The sequence below is a fragment of the Taurulus bubalis genome (genome assembly GCF_910589615.1).
Source record: "Taurulus bubalis genome assembly, chromosome: 1".
NCBI classification, from domain to species: domain Eukaryota; kingdom Metazoa; phylum Chordata; class Actinopteri; order Perciformes; family Cottidae; genus Taurulus; species Taurulus bubalis.
The window spans coordinates 12,815,134-12,831,896 of NC_136589.1; the positions used below are offsets into that span (position 1 = coordinate 12,815,134).

A 16,763-nucleotide genomic window follows, 5' to 3' on the forward strand; every position below is an offset into this window, starting at 1 on the left:
ATAAAACACGGATGTGGCAACCAACAGACTGAGAAGACGCGAGGAATCCAGCGCATTCATTCTTTCATATCATTACTTTTCGTGATAGTAATATTCATATTTTGTTGGTATTCGTACGTAGTCATAGGGATGCTTTCTGCTTCGTCAAACCAACTTCCTCTGCATTATATTATTTTCTACATATTTCTGTTTTTATCGAGAAAATATTACTTTTTCGTCATTTACAAAATCACACCTTTAACGTCCTTTATAAGACTACATTGCATTTTCAAAGCCAGTATCTTAGATATGTACCAAGCAAGACATTTTACAGTTGAATAATGCATGTGTCAGAGCTCTTTGATTGACAAAACTACTTTGAATGTACTTTAAACCCATCTTTAACATTTCTCTGCTGCAATTTGTTGTTAGTTATTGGCCAACATATACAACGACATGGTACATCTGTTATTATTTATCTGATGTATTGGTCCAGTTGATATATCGGTCAAGTTATATTTTGAGATCTGTCTGGAATCTAGAAATAGTTTATGTATAAACTAAAATGTCTGTAGTTTTGGCATTTTAAGTGAAAGTCAATTTAAATACCTGGCAAATCAAAGAACGTACAATAAATCATATTATCAGTTTACATTCTCAAATTGCCTACCCCCAACCATGTGCTATACAACAGAAGAAGCCAAACATTTATTTGTTATTGTTTGTTATATGTCTCTTTATTCGAGAACTATATCATCATTCTTGAAATTGTCCTGGGTTAGGAAAAGGAAAATAGAGGGTTACAGTACATAACAACAACATTCCTGTCTGGTCTGCTTTTTAGAAAGTGCCAAAGACTTCTGAGCATGGATAACTGATCACTGCACAGCTTCTGTCGACTCAAAATGTACTAAAAAGGTCTGAACACAATACATTTGGTGAAATGTAAGACTACATCAAAATAAATAGGAATATAGCTTATTCAAGAGCATGAAGAATAAGTCAAGTTTGCACTTTCAACCCCATTTAACAAGGTCAGCGGGAATGAGATGACTGCCATTGTTACAAGTCATGTGATTTCCTTCCTGAGAAAGGGTAGATGTGCATGAAAACACTGCAGCAAGAAGGATGGGACAAAAGTCAAATCACATGTGGCCGGGTTCACTGAGCTTTTGCATTTAAAAAAAAGCAAGCTATATGAATTAAAATGAGTAAAACTACCAGGAGCCGATGTTTTTCATGATCATTATTATCATTATATTCTCCACCTTACCTTCATCAATATCAGAGGTGTGTGTGTGTGTGGTATTGTTTATTTGCATGTATGCTAATTACAAATAACTTAATGACATCATATTTTCCCTTTATGAGTATCCAATCTTCTCCCTGCAACAAACCCCAGAAGTTTGTAGACTATGATTAAAATGCTTTGTATCTGTAAACATGTCACAGTTCAGTTCCCAGTTAAAATAAATCAAACACAAAATGGCCATAGTTTGATATTTTGGGAAATACACTTATCTTCGCAGTGTTAGATAATAAGTGTGATACCACTATCATGCCTGTATGATAAAAATGACATTTTGTGTAGCATTCAGTTAGCTTAGCCTTGCATAAAGACTGGAAACAGCTAGCCTGGGGACAAAACAAAAAAAGTCAAATAGTCAGGGTTTTTTTTAACTTTTAAGTTTTGTTCGGGTTATTAAACAAACAAGATATAATGTTTTCAGTGGGGAGTTTTCAGTCTGCTGGTGGGTGGATTTTGCTATCTTTAGACAGGACCAGGCTCGGTGTTTCCCCCTACTTTATGCTAAGCTAAGCTAACCAGCTTCTGGCGGCAGATTCAAATTTCCAAACCCCACATAAAAACTGTATTCATCTTCTCATCTAATTCTCGGCAAGAAAGCAAATCAGAATATTTCCCGAAATGTAGAACCTGTTTCTTCAAGGGCTTCTGTAACTTAAAGGAGAATACTGCTTTTCTGCTTTTCCTTTCCATGGCTGCTTAATCTTCATTGGTTTAATGGTGAAAAAGGCAATGAAACCAGTATCACAGAGGAACATTCTCTGGGCGTAAATATACATTTCCTTGCCTTGAAGTGTCGCACTGTTATAATATAAAGATTATTTGGATATAAAAGCGTAGACAAAAATTGTACTGGATCACAAAGTCAATTGTCAGCAGCATGACTTTCTTTGTGTCTCTGAGATGTTCACAGATAGTGACTGAGCTGCATAAACAGTGACTATTTAAACTGAACAGTATTTGCCCTTGATTGTTTACAACTGTCGATCAACTGGTTACACTGGCAGCTCATTGCCGGTTTATTGATTAAAACAAGCTCCAGGTTGCATCATTCATTTTACAAAAGGAAAAGGAGAAGAAATACTTGATGGCATGATCAGAAGTGTGGCGTTTCGATTTAGTTAGACGTTTTGTCCCAGTCGTTCAACATGCAATATTTTTACAAGTTCAGACTGAACTTGAGGAACAATCAAATCCTCTATAAACCCTCTAAAATGGCCAAAGTTAACTACTTAGGTTCCACACAATGAAAGCAGAGTCAACGATATCAACTGAAGGCCACATAGAGGTTATCGAACGAGAACTTGTTGAAATTGAGCTAAAAAGCCGTTTCCTGTAATGCCACGATGAGTAGCCTCAGGTGTCTATATAGTTATTCTACAAAAGCAGCTCTGAAGGCAGGGCAGGGAACAAGGCTGACAAAGGTTTAAAAGTTCATGGAAAAGACCAATAATAATGTTCTACAAACTTCAGTTCTACAAGTGGTTGTGGTGGAGTCTGAGCCACGCTTCATGGCTCAATTCAAAGTTTGTCATCCTGCCGTCTGCAGGACAGGCCGGGTCTCTGCAGGTCTGAGGTCTCTGGCAGCAGCTCTTTTCATGAAGAGGGGACTCTTCTTTTCCCGCCTCTTTACTCCGAGGGCAAACAGTATGAGGTCAGCTGGTTTTCAAGCCTACTGATGCCACGGTCACGAGCAGAGGTGACAGGGGGGTACCAGAGACCAGAGGTCAGCGGATGTCGGGCAGGTCACACCCTCGTGTGGCGACAGCTGTGGGAGGAGCCGGTGGCGGCACCTCCGGACGGGGATGATGGGTCCTCGTCGCTCGACTCGTTATGCTCCTCTTTGTGGAGGCCGAGGCTGATGTGGCTCTGCAGGGCGGCCGGGGTTAACCACTCCTTGGGTAGGCAGCTCTGCAGGAAGGGGATGCAGGAGCTGAAGTAGGCCAGTCTGTTGACCCAGCGAGGGATTTCATGTCCACACAGCAACTGAAAAAAGTCAGAATATGTTGGTGTGAAACTTATTGTCTTTATTTTATCCCCATAAAAGTGCAAGACATTTTCTTTAAAGTTGACTAGAAGTAAACAGCCAAATAAACCAGAAGATTCGATGATTTTGTGGATATTTTTTCGTATATATGTATACAGGAAATGGATTGAAAAAAAGGGCCTTTTTCTGCAATTTGGTATTGCACTTCAATGAAGTTGAGACTCTACAGTCGGTCAAGCCCCTAAAACGCTTGATCCTACATTTCCCATAACTCTGAAAGGTCATTCTTTCGTTTCAGGCAAAAATGTTAACAATGTTCATCACCTTAGTTTTAGGATGTGAACATGTTAGACAGAGTGCAGGGGGCGGATCCCCAAGCTCAGGTTGGTGGAGGTGATCGAGGAAATGTACTTCCCAGTGCAGGTGCTGCAGCCAATCGGCACATGCATTGGACACACCTGCAGCCCATCAGGTAATTAGTATTAGAGGGAGAATATATTCTCAGAGCTGGGAAGCAGCAGGGAGGAGGGAAATACAGCCTGGACAGGAGGCTAGGAGGGTCCCCTGAACCGCTGGAAAGGAGCCACAATGGACACCAGGTAAACTGTGTACTAAACCGCTCTCCTCTGATCTGCCCACACAGCGCAAAGGACGCGTCTCGTGAGACTGAAGACCCCGACCGGGAGGAATCTTTTGTTGAGTTTAACCCCATCCCCCTTTACCCCAAACCTAATTATTTTGTTAAAGTACTAATGTCTCTGAGTCTCCTGTTTTATTGCAGAATCTTGCCACAATATATTTTTGAACTTTAACTGTTTTTGCACTTTATTACAGTACATTCACTTTGTCGGACAGAAGAGAAACACAATTTCAATTCTTCTGTATGCTTGCACAATGGAAGAATTGACAAATAAAACTGACTTTGTACTTTCTTGATTCTTGTTGTTCTGACTTTGTACTCCTGGTTGAACGCACATTTTGTAAGTCGCTTTGGTTAAAAGTGCTAAATTTATATGTAATGTAACTCGCAGGTATTTGGTTGCAAAGCAGTGAACTAAAATGATAAGCTGATATAACCCTGATGACACAGTTATTTTTATCCATACTTATACAAAAAGAAAGTTTTCACACCTACATATGTGGTGGAGTGCCCCTTAAATCTCTGGACAAACTTTTATATTGAAAGATATGTATAGCTATATCAGCACTGTTCTGTACCTTATGGTTTCTGTACAATATATGTAGGCACAGAAAAACTGGCAGTAGAAACTGTATCAGACTGACCTCAGACAGCGAGGAGGAGAAGTGGTTGCAGTTTTTGTGCATTAGATGGTAGGCGATGCCTTTGAATTCTTTACCCAGCTCCTCCATGATTTTATCAATGTCCTCCTCTGTGAAGTCGGTGGTGCCCAAAACAATAGCCTCCCTGTTTGAAAGCCGAAAAAGACCAATCAGCACAAATTAACATTGATAACCTCTCAGAGCACTATATGCTAAAATTAAGCACACACTCACTTGAATTTGAATGTCTCTCCCAGTTCGGCGGCATTCCCCGGAGTGATCTCAAAGATGCCACTGAAAGGGTACGGATGACCCCCGTATGCAAATTCTGTGTGGGCAAGGACGCAAAGTACACATTAACTCCTCAAAACAAGCATCAAACAACTGTAATTACACAGAAGCGAGCAATTAATCACTGACACAATGTGCTTAAATCATTAGGTCGGGCTAATTACAGACCTCTAGATACAGAAGTATAACAGAAAACAGTGGAGAACACTGGGGCCACGGCATATTGAATAGAGCACCGTACATTTTTAGCTCAGTATATTCTGAATTAAATTTGAATCCATACATTTTGACAAGAAACACACATGGGAAATCCTCAAATAAACAAGGATGAAATAAACACAGCAATTTGATCAATAATATGTTGTCTTCTACTTAGCTGTATGAAGATTCCACTATTGGAAAGTAACATTTAGGCATCTAATGTACTTAAGTTGAGATACTTCATTTTTTTTACTTCTATTTTATTTCCATTAACTTTACATGTCTTCTTCTCCACTACAGTTCTGAGGGAAATATTGCATTTTTTACTCCACATTTATTTGATAGTTTTAGTTACTTTACAAATTAATAATTGATGATCTTATAAAATACGATTTACTGTTACAGATCAAACTACAGTATATAAATGTGGTTTTAGAAAAAGCTCCACTTTGACCATTTAACAGTAAAATGCTATTCACATGAATTTATCGTATTGATAATCTATAATAATACAGAGTGACACTCACAGGGGCAATTTTTATGCATAATGTAATGGTAAAATATAGTGTTGTAATATTGTAATGAGTACTTTTACTTTGATACTTTATGTACATTTAGCTAACAATATGCAAATATGTGAGACCTATGTCCTTTGTGCTTTTAGCTCTCATATAGAGTATTTCACCCGACAGTGATGGTATATAACAATTGAATAAATCCATGCAGTCAGTATGCAACAATATGCTGCAAGCACAAAATCATATGCTAAAATTACACAAGAAAAAGTGATTCATGGCCTCGTAAAGGAATGTATTTTCACTATCATCATATTTCACAGTGCACAGAGAATATATTTCTGGTTGCAAGGGCATAATGGAACTCCCAGAGATCTAGTTTCACGCTGGTTTTTGCACCTCTTTTTTCACACCACACGATAACTAGTGAGCCAATGGTGACTCAACCCAGAACAATGAGGTCATTTAATCAGGGACACAATTCCATATTCCATTTTTAAAACCAGACTTCATCTGCCTCGTACAAACCTCACAATCAGACGCTGAGCCGCAGGTCTGAGAACAGTCAGCTGGGCTGCTCTGACAAGCTGTAATGGGATTTCACAGACATAAAAGAAATGAAGGAAAGGTCTTACCTCTGCCATATATCTCAATGCCTGAGTGGAAGACTCCAATACCCAGATTGGAAGTGTATTCATTTATCCAGTACTGCAGAGAAAGAGAGGGAGAGGTAGAGAGAGTCAAGAAGCTTCGTTTAGGAACAATATCAAGAGTTATTTGTGGTGTCTCAGGAAAGAAACAACACAGCAGCTCGACAGGAAACTCTGGCCTTAAATACTACATCAGCAAATTCAGTCTCATAAACATAGAAAACAGGAAAGATGCTGATAATAAGTTCCCAGCTACGTATGATCATAATTTAATACTTGAACATATTAGGCAGCACAATTAGGGGGTTACAATGATTTTACTGCACTTTTGATATTCAGTGAAATTTAGTTTAAAGAACTTGGCTTTTTTGTTAAAGGAATAGTTTCTATCTCTTAAGGGATCACATAGGTCCTTCAAGGTGCTATTTTAGGTTTTATTTTACTCAAAGTTGCATTTTGTTCTATTCAGATTTTGTGAGCCGGCTGTAGCTCACTTGATGGAGCTGGTTGACTATTTATTTTGAGGTTGCTGAACATGCTGAAAAGTTATTTCGGCAGAAACTGAGCCTCAGTGGATCTCAATGTGCAAATGAAAGACATGGATTACTGTCATGTATCTTACACTCCTTTGTGTTTTGTAACCACCAGAATGACGAGGCTTTCCTGGTTGAACACATTCTCAATCAAATGTCCATTCTCTCGTTTCCTCGATAGAATTAAATCCTTCTTCGCATTGTAACAGCGGTGGCGTCCCAGCATGCACTGGGCCAAGAACAAACAAAACAAGGGACACACCCAGAACTGATCCATCAAGAGGGCAGATGAACAATCAATCACACAATGGGCCTCTGATCTGTTTGACCTGCAAGTCCTTAGATTGCTGGAGGAAGATTCACACATGAGAAACGCCCCTGGTGATCTATGAGCCAACATGTTGCTCTTCACTGCAGACAATCAGACATAATTCATGGCAGGGCCACAGCTCTTGAAACCCCCAACACCCACCGACACTAGACATCCCCGAGGAAACACACTAAGAGCTCTGCACGCGGCCCCAGCTGTCCCATATTAATAATAGAGCACATTTCCGGGCTCAGTAAAAGCATATCCACCTTTTTACTTAGTTTCAAGAGTCATACTTCTACAGTGACTTCTACCCATTTTAGCTTTTAGCGAATTTATTCTCACACTAATGGAAATCTCAGTTTCCTGGTGAAAAAACGATGCACAAGAACAAAGTCTCCCAGAGAAGTGAAATGATTTGAGCTGGCTCTCAAATGATATGACTTTTGCCTTGGTGCATAAACAAAAGAGTTCTGATGACATCAGTCACAGATCTCCCCCGTGATAATAAATCACACTTCTCTGATGATGTGCCTCATCTCCCTCGTTGCACGCCATCAAACTGCTGCAACGATCTGTGCAGCCTCCCCCCAACAACATCCTGCCTATTGCGGCTGCAGCATCCACCAGACACATCAGTCACATTGACTTCACATTGAAGACGATCGATTCCTCGTAATCCCTTCTGCTCGCATGATTCACTCTGTTGCTCACCGTCTTCGTGTTTAATTCTCGGGAAAGAGAAATATTTGAGGCTGCATGGCTCTGACTGTCACCGGCCCTCATGATCACTTTCTACCCTCTTCAACAAACCCTGCATGACCGGCTAAGTAACCGGCACAGCAAAGCCACACTGGAATTAAACCAGCTGTTTGAGCAGCTGCCACTCACTCAGGTTCACATCTGTGAGATGACTTTGAGATACCGAAGAGCGTGATTAAACATTTATGTGTGAGTATTATTATAAAATCACATGTTTGCCAGTATGCAGCATGACATCATGCCGTTGATTACCTTTGTATAACCTCTTAAAAATATGGAGCAAGCTGACTCACGTCTGGGAAGCTACAGATGAGGGCATTTGTTGAAAATACTTGACTTCAGGTGAGCAAAAGAAAAGCGTGCTGATGATTCTGCTTCATAACACTTCAGTGAATAAAAACAAGTATTAAATTGTCAACTGCAAACTTTCTATAATTCTATTCATTATTAATTTAACACCATCCACCCACTCTTTTACAATGTCGTCGTAATCACATATAAGCACATTTTCAGTGTTTATTTGTCAACAACTATAACTCCTCTGCTGAAGCATCTGTGTATAACCGGTGTGTAAACAGATCATGTTTGGCAAATATAACACATTCATGATCATATAAACTGGGGGAAATGGTGTTTGCTGAAGGCTGATAAAAACATAAATACTGACTTAACAATTATATTAGACAGGTTTCATTTTTTTTATAATAATACCATCCATCAAAACCTATGAATCAAGCCAAGCGGCACATTGTTGGGAAAGGCTCTGTTCCAAGGCTGTATTTGCAGTTATTACAAAAGTGAATGGGATTTTGAATGAGTTTTTTTACTTCTGAAACAGAGCCAATAAGCTTCCCTTTGGCTTTCTGTATTTTTTGTTCTAAAGCCAATAAATGTATTTACACTCATTAGTTTCCTCACTATAATAATTTTCACTGTGGCGGGGTCCGCCATTCCCACACACGATTAAAATTGTGATCACACAAAGTAACTCTACATTTGTATAGGGAAGTACTTCTTATAGTAACTAGCTCAGCTATGTCTTTTGTACACAGTTTTGGACCCACTTGTAAGTGATTAGTATATTAGTACATAACAGCGTAGTACACGTTTGTATTATCAAACATGATTACAGATGTTATATCATTATTTTTTTTCTTACAGACAGAGGTTATAATTGTTGACAAATACATGAATAAACACTTATAACTTCTGTTTATCTGAGTACAACTACATTAAAGTTTCACAACAATATCACAACTGTTTTGGGGTAAATAGAGTAATTCTGTGGGTTTACAGAAACATGTTGCATAACATTCACACAGGGGGCTGTTCAGCAGTACAGACTGAAGAGACCAGGCACGTGTCTGAATGAAGACCCTTGTCCTTTACATGGTGTGTGTGTGTGTGTGTGTGTGTGTGTGTGTGTGTGTGTGTGTGTGTGTGTGTGTGTGTGTGTGCGCATAATGTAAGCTGTGGGCATAGTGACAGAGGTCAGAGGGTTGAGGGAAAGTCTTGTTTCAAAGGAATTACTTAATTTTCTTATCTACTTTCTCATCTTTTTATGTTTTAAATTTCTTGCTTACTCAGATAAGGACATTAACACTGGACACATTACCGCCTAGGCTTTTCTTCAATCTTTGAAGATGGGTGTGATAGTGCTCCATTGGAAATTATTCTAATTTAACACTCTTTAGACGTCCATGGGAGTAAAATAAAATTAGCATTTATTAGCATTGGAAAATGATTCACGTCCAACTGTGGATTTATACAAACAGTCTCATGCTGCAGACAAAACACTATCTGTTATTTGTGTCCTGTTCGAGTCCACCTGGACTCCTTCCAGCATTAAAATAGCTGTGAAGTGCAACTGTGAAACAGGTGTGTAGTTGGCCTGCTATTTCTGCTGGTGGATTCACTTCCTCTGCTGGTGTCTGATGACAAACTGCCACAAACACACACACAAACACCCACACAAACAAAAACTGAATAAAAAAGTAAGCAAGTGGTTGCAGTGGGTCCTTACCATATCATACACATTAAGGATGACAGGTGCATTGGCCATGGTTTAAACCTGAGCTGGAAAGGCAAACGTCCCCACCCTCCACGTTGCACGGTTGTCAGGACCTCCACACCCCTCTGAAGTCACAGGGCCACACCGCGGACAGCAGCGGCGGACGGGTGGAGGCTGCTCATTCCCCCATCGGAGGCTGGAAAAGCGAGAAAAAGACAGACAAAATGTCCCGAAAGAAACAGGACAACTGCAGCGTACAGTCTCAGAGCCACTATGGCATGTTAGGGCTGGGAAAGCGTGAGACTCGTATCCCCAGCAGCTGGCAAAGCGAGGTGCATCTGCCCGGCGCCCAAAAATACCCGTTTGTCAGGGGAAATCAATGCCGGTAAGAGGAATGTTCGAGTGTTTTTTTTAAAAAGCAACCACAAGAGCTCAAAATGTCACGTCAAACAAAAAACGCGTTAGAGGCGCTAACATGATGCCCAGCGGACATGAAGGGGCCTGCAAGTGTTGAAGGCTGAGGCCGGCGCCCTCCCGTTACCACTGGCGGAGAGGCGACCGCTAGGGCGGACCGACGTCGACGATGGAGGCGGGGAGCGGGACATCTTTCACCCGGAGGATGTCGGTGCAGCTACGGGAGAGGACTCCTTAGCCATGGCGGTTAATTACAGATAATGTGGAGGCAGAGGGAGGAGGAGGAAGAGGAGGAGGGGGTCAAGTTCACCAGGAGCATCCCTGCCCGGTGCTGCTCCCGCTGCCCGTCCGCATCCAGCAGCCTCTTCTTCGTCGGGAGGGGACAAACCTCGGCGGCATGACTCCTCCAACAACACGACAACGTAGTACTCAAACCGCTCTGATGGAGAGTTTTTCTTTTCTTTTCTTTCTTTCCCCCCCTTACATGTATTTTCGTAAAGTGCCCAAGCAGCCGATAGGCATCGGCGTCGTGCGGCTTGTTGCAGCTCCGGCTCTGTCTCCCTCTCCCTCCTGTCGGGACTGAAGCTTTTAGATTACATCATATCTGCCTCCGGGGGAGACGGAGCTGCTGGTGGGTGTAAGGAGCGCATTTTGTTATAGAAACACTGCACTGTTTCTCTCAGCCGGGCCCTGCTGAGATATGCTGATGTTTCACCTCCGTGCGCCGTTTTAGCCCCTGAAACCCACTGTTAGACACATTAAACACAGTCATTGTTATTTATTTGCTTGTTTGTTTGGTTTGTTAAAGTTTATCTTTATGACTAGTACAAATAGTAAATACATATATACAGACTATGTATAATACAACAACAGGTTTCTAGGTTTATTGTGTGATATCAAATTAGCAGACAAATTCATTCTAGACATATTACTTGCAGTCGTTCAGTTATTTACAACGAATTTATGTTTTCCCCCATGAAATTATGATCATAATAAGCAGTCGTATGTATATTATGGTAAAATATATACGTTATACAGAAAAGAGTTTTTCACTGAATTATGTCTACTTTTATTCTGAAGGTAACGTGGCAACATCCGGTTTTATGCTATCGTTTGCTAACTTCACAGATTTAGTTTTACCCGTGGCTTTATATTTTATTTCGTATTAATCGGAGTATGAGATGCATTCAATCACAATTACTGGCATAGAGAATATTTGTAATTATTGTTAAAATTATCATCATTCAATTATAATTTTTTTTAATACATTGTGTTTTGATAGCGAGTTAAGATTTTTACCATCTCGTAATATTGAGATATCAAAATAGTCAAATTTGACTCATCATTTTGTCTCTTTCATATTTTCAATTATCTCCGAATTTTGTCTTTCGAATAATGGTATTTGCGGATTAATGTCAAATATTTCTAAATTCCCTGAAACAGAAAACAAAGAAAAAAGCCTACAGCAGGTACATTTAATGAGTTTTAATACAGTAGGTGCTTGGATGTAAAACACAATATTTTACATAATTCATTAGTGCCTCTGATATGCATTTTTCTGGCATCCTGCACATATTCACAATCCTAATCAGCAGAGCAACAAGAAATGTATTTACAGACTACAAGAGCCACATACAGTCAGAGAGGAATGCATGAAAGATGCGCTGCAGACTGACAAATGTTGACAAATACATCCAGCACACACAATTCACTAATTCACCGGTTCTATGAAGGTTCGGAGTTCCAGGATTGTGGCTATAGTGCAAACAGTAAAAAAGAAGAAGAAGAAAAAAAAAAAAAACATCACCGACAGCAACTAATTTCTTTGAAGAAAACTTTCCTTTACATTGAACTGGTTCAAAACAGATTTTCAGTATAAAGCTGTTGATCCTTGACACAAATTGACTAAATTATATACATTCTCCAATTCTCGTCAGTTCCTTAGCAGAAGGTGCGATGTGACTATGAGCACTGGCCTTGATGTAAGATTAGAAAAATGTCTTCAATGGCTGTGACACACAACAAGAACAAGGCAGCGTCTCTCAACAGTCTTCAGCGGCGACCGAGCGATAAGAAACGAGCTGCTCACCACATCATAATAATCTAAGAAATGATTTGTTTTTAAAGATATAGACTTAATGGCTCACCCTGAGTGACCGTGTGACTCTTAGAATAAACCCTTCAAAGTGAAACAACTTGGTAATACTTTGAACAAGCGTATTTTGCTTTAATGGATAAATATGATTATATTTTTCTTAGTCAGCAAATTCCTTTTAAAGACCCAAACCAACAAAGTAGTGAATGATATATTTGTGCAACAGAGCTCCGCTGTTGTCTAAAAAAAAATATATTAAAGCATCAAATATGTATTAATCCACAGCTGTAAATAGTGCAACAAATGCACTATTTACACAAGTCTGCCGAGCTGTTTTAAGAATGTTTTATTATGAAATTACATATTTGCGATGTGTTTTTTTTTAAAGATTCATGTGTTGAATGAATGGGTTTGTGGCTGCAGGCAACAAACAGGCGGAGGAAGTTGTAAAGTGTTGAGAAACGGAGTAAGTCACTGTTGGTTTAGGGCTTTTTAATGGTATTTCTTGACAATAAGAAAATAGAGATAATTGCCCGCAACATCCTTTAATTTAACGTATTAATGGTCGTGTTGGGTTGATTTTCATTTGGATCATGATAAAGGACCAAGCCATTACTTTGAATAGACAGAAAAAGGCACTCCGAAGTCAATTACAAGAAACAATTTATCATGTTAACATTTCTGTGCAACGGGGTGCAAAAATAAAACTGAAATGAAAATCAACCACCGGTCGCATTCACTTTTAAAAACACTGGAGGAACCGACAGTAAAGTGGGTCCCCCTCACGTCGACGCTCAGACAGATCTGCCATTCAGGGATGGAGGTGCACAGAGGCCTGCGAGTGACTGAACACAAACACGGTCTTTCAGTTCGCAAATGGATCGTGAAGTTTGAGCCAGTCTGACCCCGACCCGAGGATATAATAGTATTCTGTGTACGAGCCGCCGTTTGTTTCTACCCGGGCTCAGCCCCGCGGCAGGAATATACATCCTTCTTGTCCTCCTGACTATCACAAAGTTATCTATTAGGTAACCTCTGTGGTAAGAGAACATCCCTTTGCATAGGAAGGGTGTCAAAAAGCTACCATTAATCACATTATATATATGAACATGGAGAAACTCATCAGTGACACCTACATCTGCTAATAAAAAATAAAATAATAATAATAATAGCGTCTACTGTTTAGAGTTTGATCCCCACCCTTTTTCTTTGGCCTAAGCAAGGTTTTTTATCTTAAAACAGACGTTGGCTTCATTAAAAGTGCTTCCTTGGGAGCCGCATGTAAATAAACGCAAAGATAGCTGCAACTCCGGCAAAAGCGACCAGTATTTCCAGAGTAGACACAGAGGATTTGGGCTCGGGTCGTGAGCCTGTCGGTCCGTTCACGTGATTAGGGAACTGCAAGACACAGATATGAAAACAAGAATAAACATGACAGCTGCAGTGGAGGTGATATTTATGTAGAAATGCACCCGTTATCCGTTTAAATCACAAATACAGACAGAGCGGTGTTGACCACCCCGTTTGTCTATATTACATGCTGGTGTTGGACACATTTCAGTTTTAATAAATCTTCTAAGAAGTGATGAATCAAATAAAAAAACATACTTGATATTATTGTTTGATTTCATTTCAGTATTGCATGAAACTTAACACTTCTCATTTAGTTGAATCTAGTTTTTGTTAAAGATAATGAAGCGTTCACTGCGTAAAAGCAAATTTCATAACTTGTTACATTCAAGCTCACTATTTATTAGCATATAGACAAAAGGCTGAAACGTTTTTATGAACTATCATCCACCCACGTTTTCAGTCATAAGGAGGGGTGAGACCCAACAATTGTTCATATGGAGATAACAACACAGTAATCTCTGATCCTGAGCAGGATTTGGCTCACTGATATGACATTACGTCATTCATCTCAAAGCTTCTGCTTGTGGACGACTCGTCGAACAAAGACCGCATTGACAGCATAAAAAAAAACACCTTTGTGAAATAACATATCAGAAGAACAGAAGCGCTATTTGAGTTTTTTTGAAAGCCCTGTGTTTAACTGCAGGAACTGCAGAAAATTAAAGAAAACATTTGGTTATTAATATTTTTATGCTGAATTTACTGTTTTGTTCCGACTTGTGTACGGTCAGGTCGAGAGATAAAGTTACGAGCAAACCTGACAGGCAGTTTACATCCTTTGTTTTCTCAGTATTGAACTGAAAAACTCAGTTAGTTCTCTGGTATTTCTTTACTATTGTGCTGAGATTTATCTGCTTTTATGTTTTGGTGACAATTTTCCATTGTGATGGACAATAAGAAAAACAAATCCCCAACTGCTTACAGAATAAATACAAAGCACAAAAATCAACAAACCACTCAAACATTTGAATACAATGAAGAGGCCATTTTACAGCATCATGCTTCCCACCTTTTTCAAAACACGCAGCTCCACGTCCTCCCCTGCGGCCCTGAACAGATCCACTATAACTTGGTGTGTCAGATCCTCAAGTTTGACCCCGTTGATCTACACAACACAGAAAAAAAACAATGTGAACGTGCTTTTTCATTTACTTTCACTCTAAATCAAATGACTTGATTGACTTTGAGTACATAAAGCCATTAAACCCTTACTAGCTGCACCATTAACGTTTTGACACCTCTGTAAATCAAATTGTGCAATTTAATAGTGCGTTTCTGCGCAATAAATCTTCCTAAAGGCTATAGAGACGACATACACTGGTGTATGTCGTCTCTGTAGGATTGATTTCAAACGTTATTTTACTGGTTTACAAGGCTCTTAATGCTTTGGAACCAGTCTACATGACTAATTATTTGTAAATTTTGTAATCTTTCACGGCTTTTTATATCCTCAGCTGCTTGTTTAAAAAAAAAAAATATATATATATATATATATATATATATATATATAAAAACTTATCACCCAAATATCGTCATTTTTAAACGACTAAAACTTATTTATTCAGCATTGCCTTTAACTACTCGTCACCCATGCTTCGTTTTATTTTATATCTTTTAATGTCTTGTTCTTTTGTTTGACTTCGTTTGTTCCCATCTTTTACATATTCTGTTGTTCTTTTTTGATGAATTGGGTTCTATCACACAGTATTTGGACTTGTTTAAATTTGACTTTGTTTCTATGTATTCTCCTGTTTTCTCCACTCCCCATCCCCCCCTGATAAGAAGAGCACATGTTTTACCGCCAGGATCTTGTCCCCTTCATGAAGTCTTCCGTCCAATCCGGCAGCTCCATCTTCTTTAATTTTGCTCACGTAGACGCCATTGTCATTAATAACATACTGCTGGTCCACGCCCCCGACGATGTTAAAGCCCAGGCCTAGAACACAACAGCAGACAGGAGACAGTTGAGTAACATTCAAAGACAATCGTTTTCCTGAGAAGAAGTTGCTGTGTCAATCACAACATGTATCTCAATGGCTCAAAGTACACGATGAATCACCCCAAACGCAGTACTGCTCCTCAGATAGTTCACACCATGTTACATAACAAGAGTGAAATCAGACGTTACTCTCGTGGAGCTAAAATAAACCCTACTATCAAACTATATTGTCCTTTGACTGGAGTCAGCGGTCAGTCTGTTAGAATCTGACAGGCCAAGAAGTAAGATAACTTTTAAAAGATTCAAACCCCAGCAAAGAGCATTAATGTCATAAAAGACAATTAAACCGACTGTTTTTAGCGCTCGACAGGCTGTCACAGCCTAAAATGCCCTTCTTGTGCTCCACAAAAACACAGGGGGGTGGAGGTTTGGTTATTTTTGATACGCAGGATTTAGCCGTTAGCTTCATATACACACGGGCTTGACACGTAGCTAGCTAACCGAGCTACCGTCAAGTCAACCGGTCCTCTTACCTGCTGAGCCCCGCTTCAGTTTGATGTCCACCACGTCGGGCGAAGAGGGCAGCGAACCATTCATTTTGGCCGAGACGACGAAACGATTAAAAAATGGGTCTTCGGAGGAGAACGGACAAACTATTTTATGTGAAGGTGAACCTCATTGAGGAGTTTCGATTTGCCTCCTTTCGACGTTGGCGGTCTGTGGTTGTTGCCGCCCCCTGGAGGCCCGAGGCGGAACTGCAGGCCGACCTTTGGATCACAAAACAGGGAAGCCAATCAGACATGCAAAAACACGACATAACTTTCACCATTAGTGGTTAATCTTCAAATCCACGTGTTAAACACGTTTCTAGATTGAGCACTGGGTTATTGTATTTCCAACATGTGTTATCTCAGTCATTATTATGGTTCTTCTCTCTGGAACAAGGTCTGCTGCAGCTGTGTCTTCTTTTAAAAAGCCTAATATTTTACCTCATCAAGTGTTTAATACAAATAATGTATTAATTCTTTATTTTTTATTAATCTGTTATTTTTGTTTCAAACATTTTAAACTATATT

At 39.7% G+C, this 16,763-nt stretch overlaps 1 protein-coding gene across 1 annotated transcript; it reads right to left on the reverse strand.

Moving 5' to 3' along the window:
• Positions 1-3,031: 3,031 nt before the first annotated feature.
• Positions 3,032-16,349, reverse strand: LOC306741846 (deubiquitinase DESI2-like; the record flags this gene model as incomplete). The annotated part of the gene is made up of 7 exons (XM_079224166.1): positions 16,221-16,349; positions 15,548-15,684; positions 14,758-14,853; positions 6,196-6,268; positions 4,788-4,881; positions 4,557-4,698; positions 3,032-3,271 (listed from the first exon to the last, which is right to left on the reverse strand). Exons 1-7 carry the CDS (start codon positions 16,282-16,284, stop codon positions 3,032-3,034), a joined length of 846 nt encoding a protein of 281 aa, XP_079080292.1. The 5' UTR covers positions 16,285-16,349.
• Between the last annotated feature and the right edge of the window lie 414 nt (positions 16,350-16,763).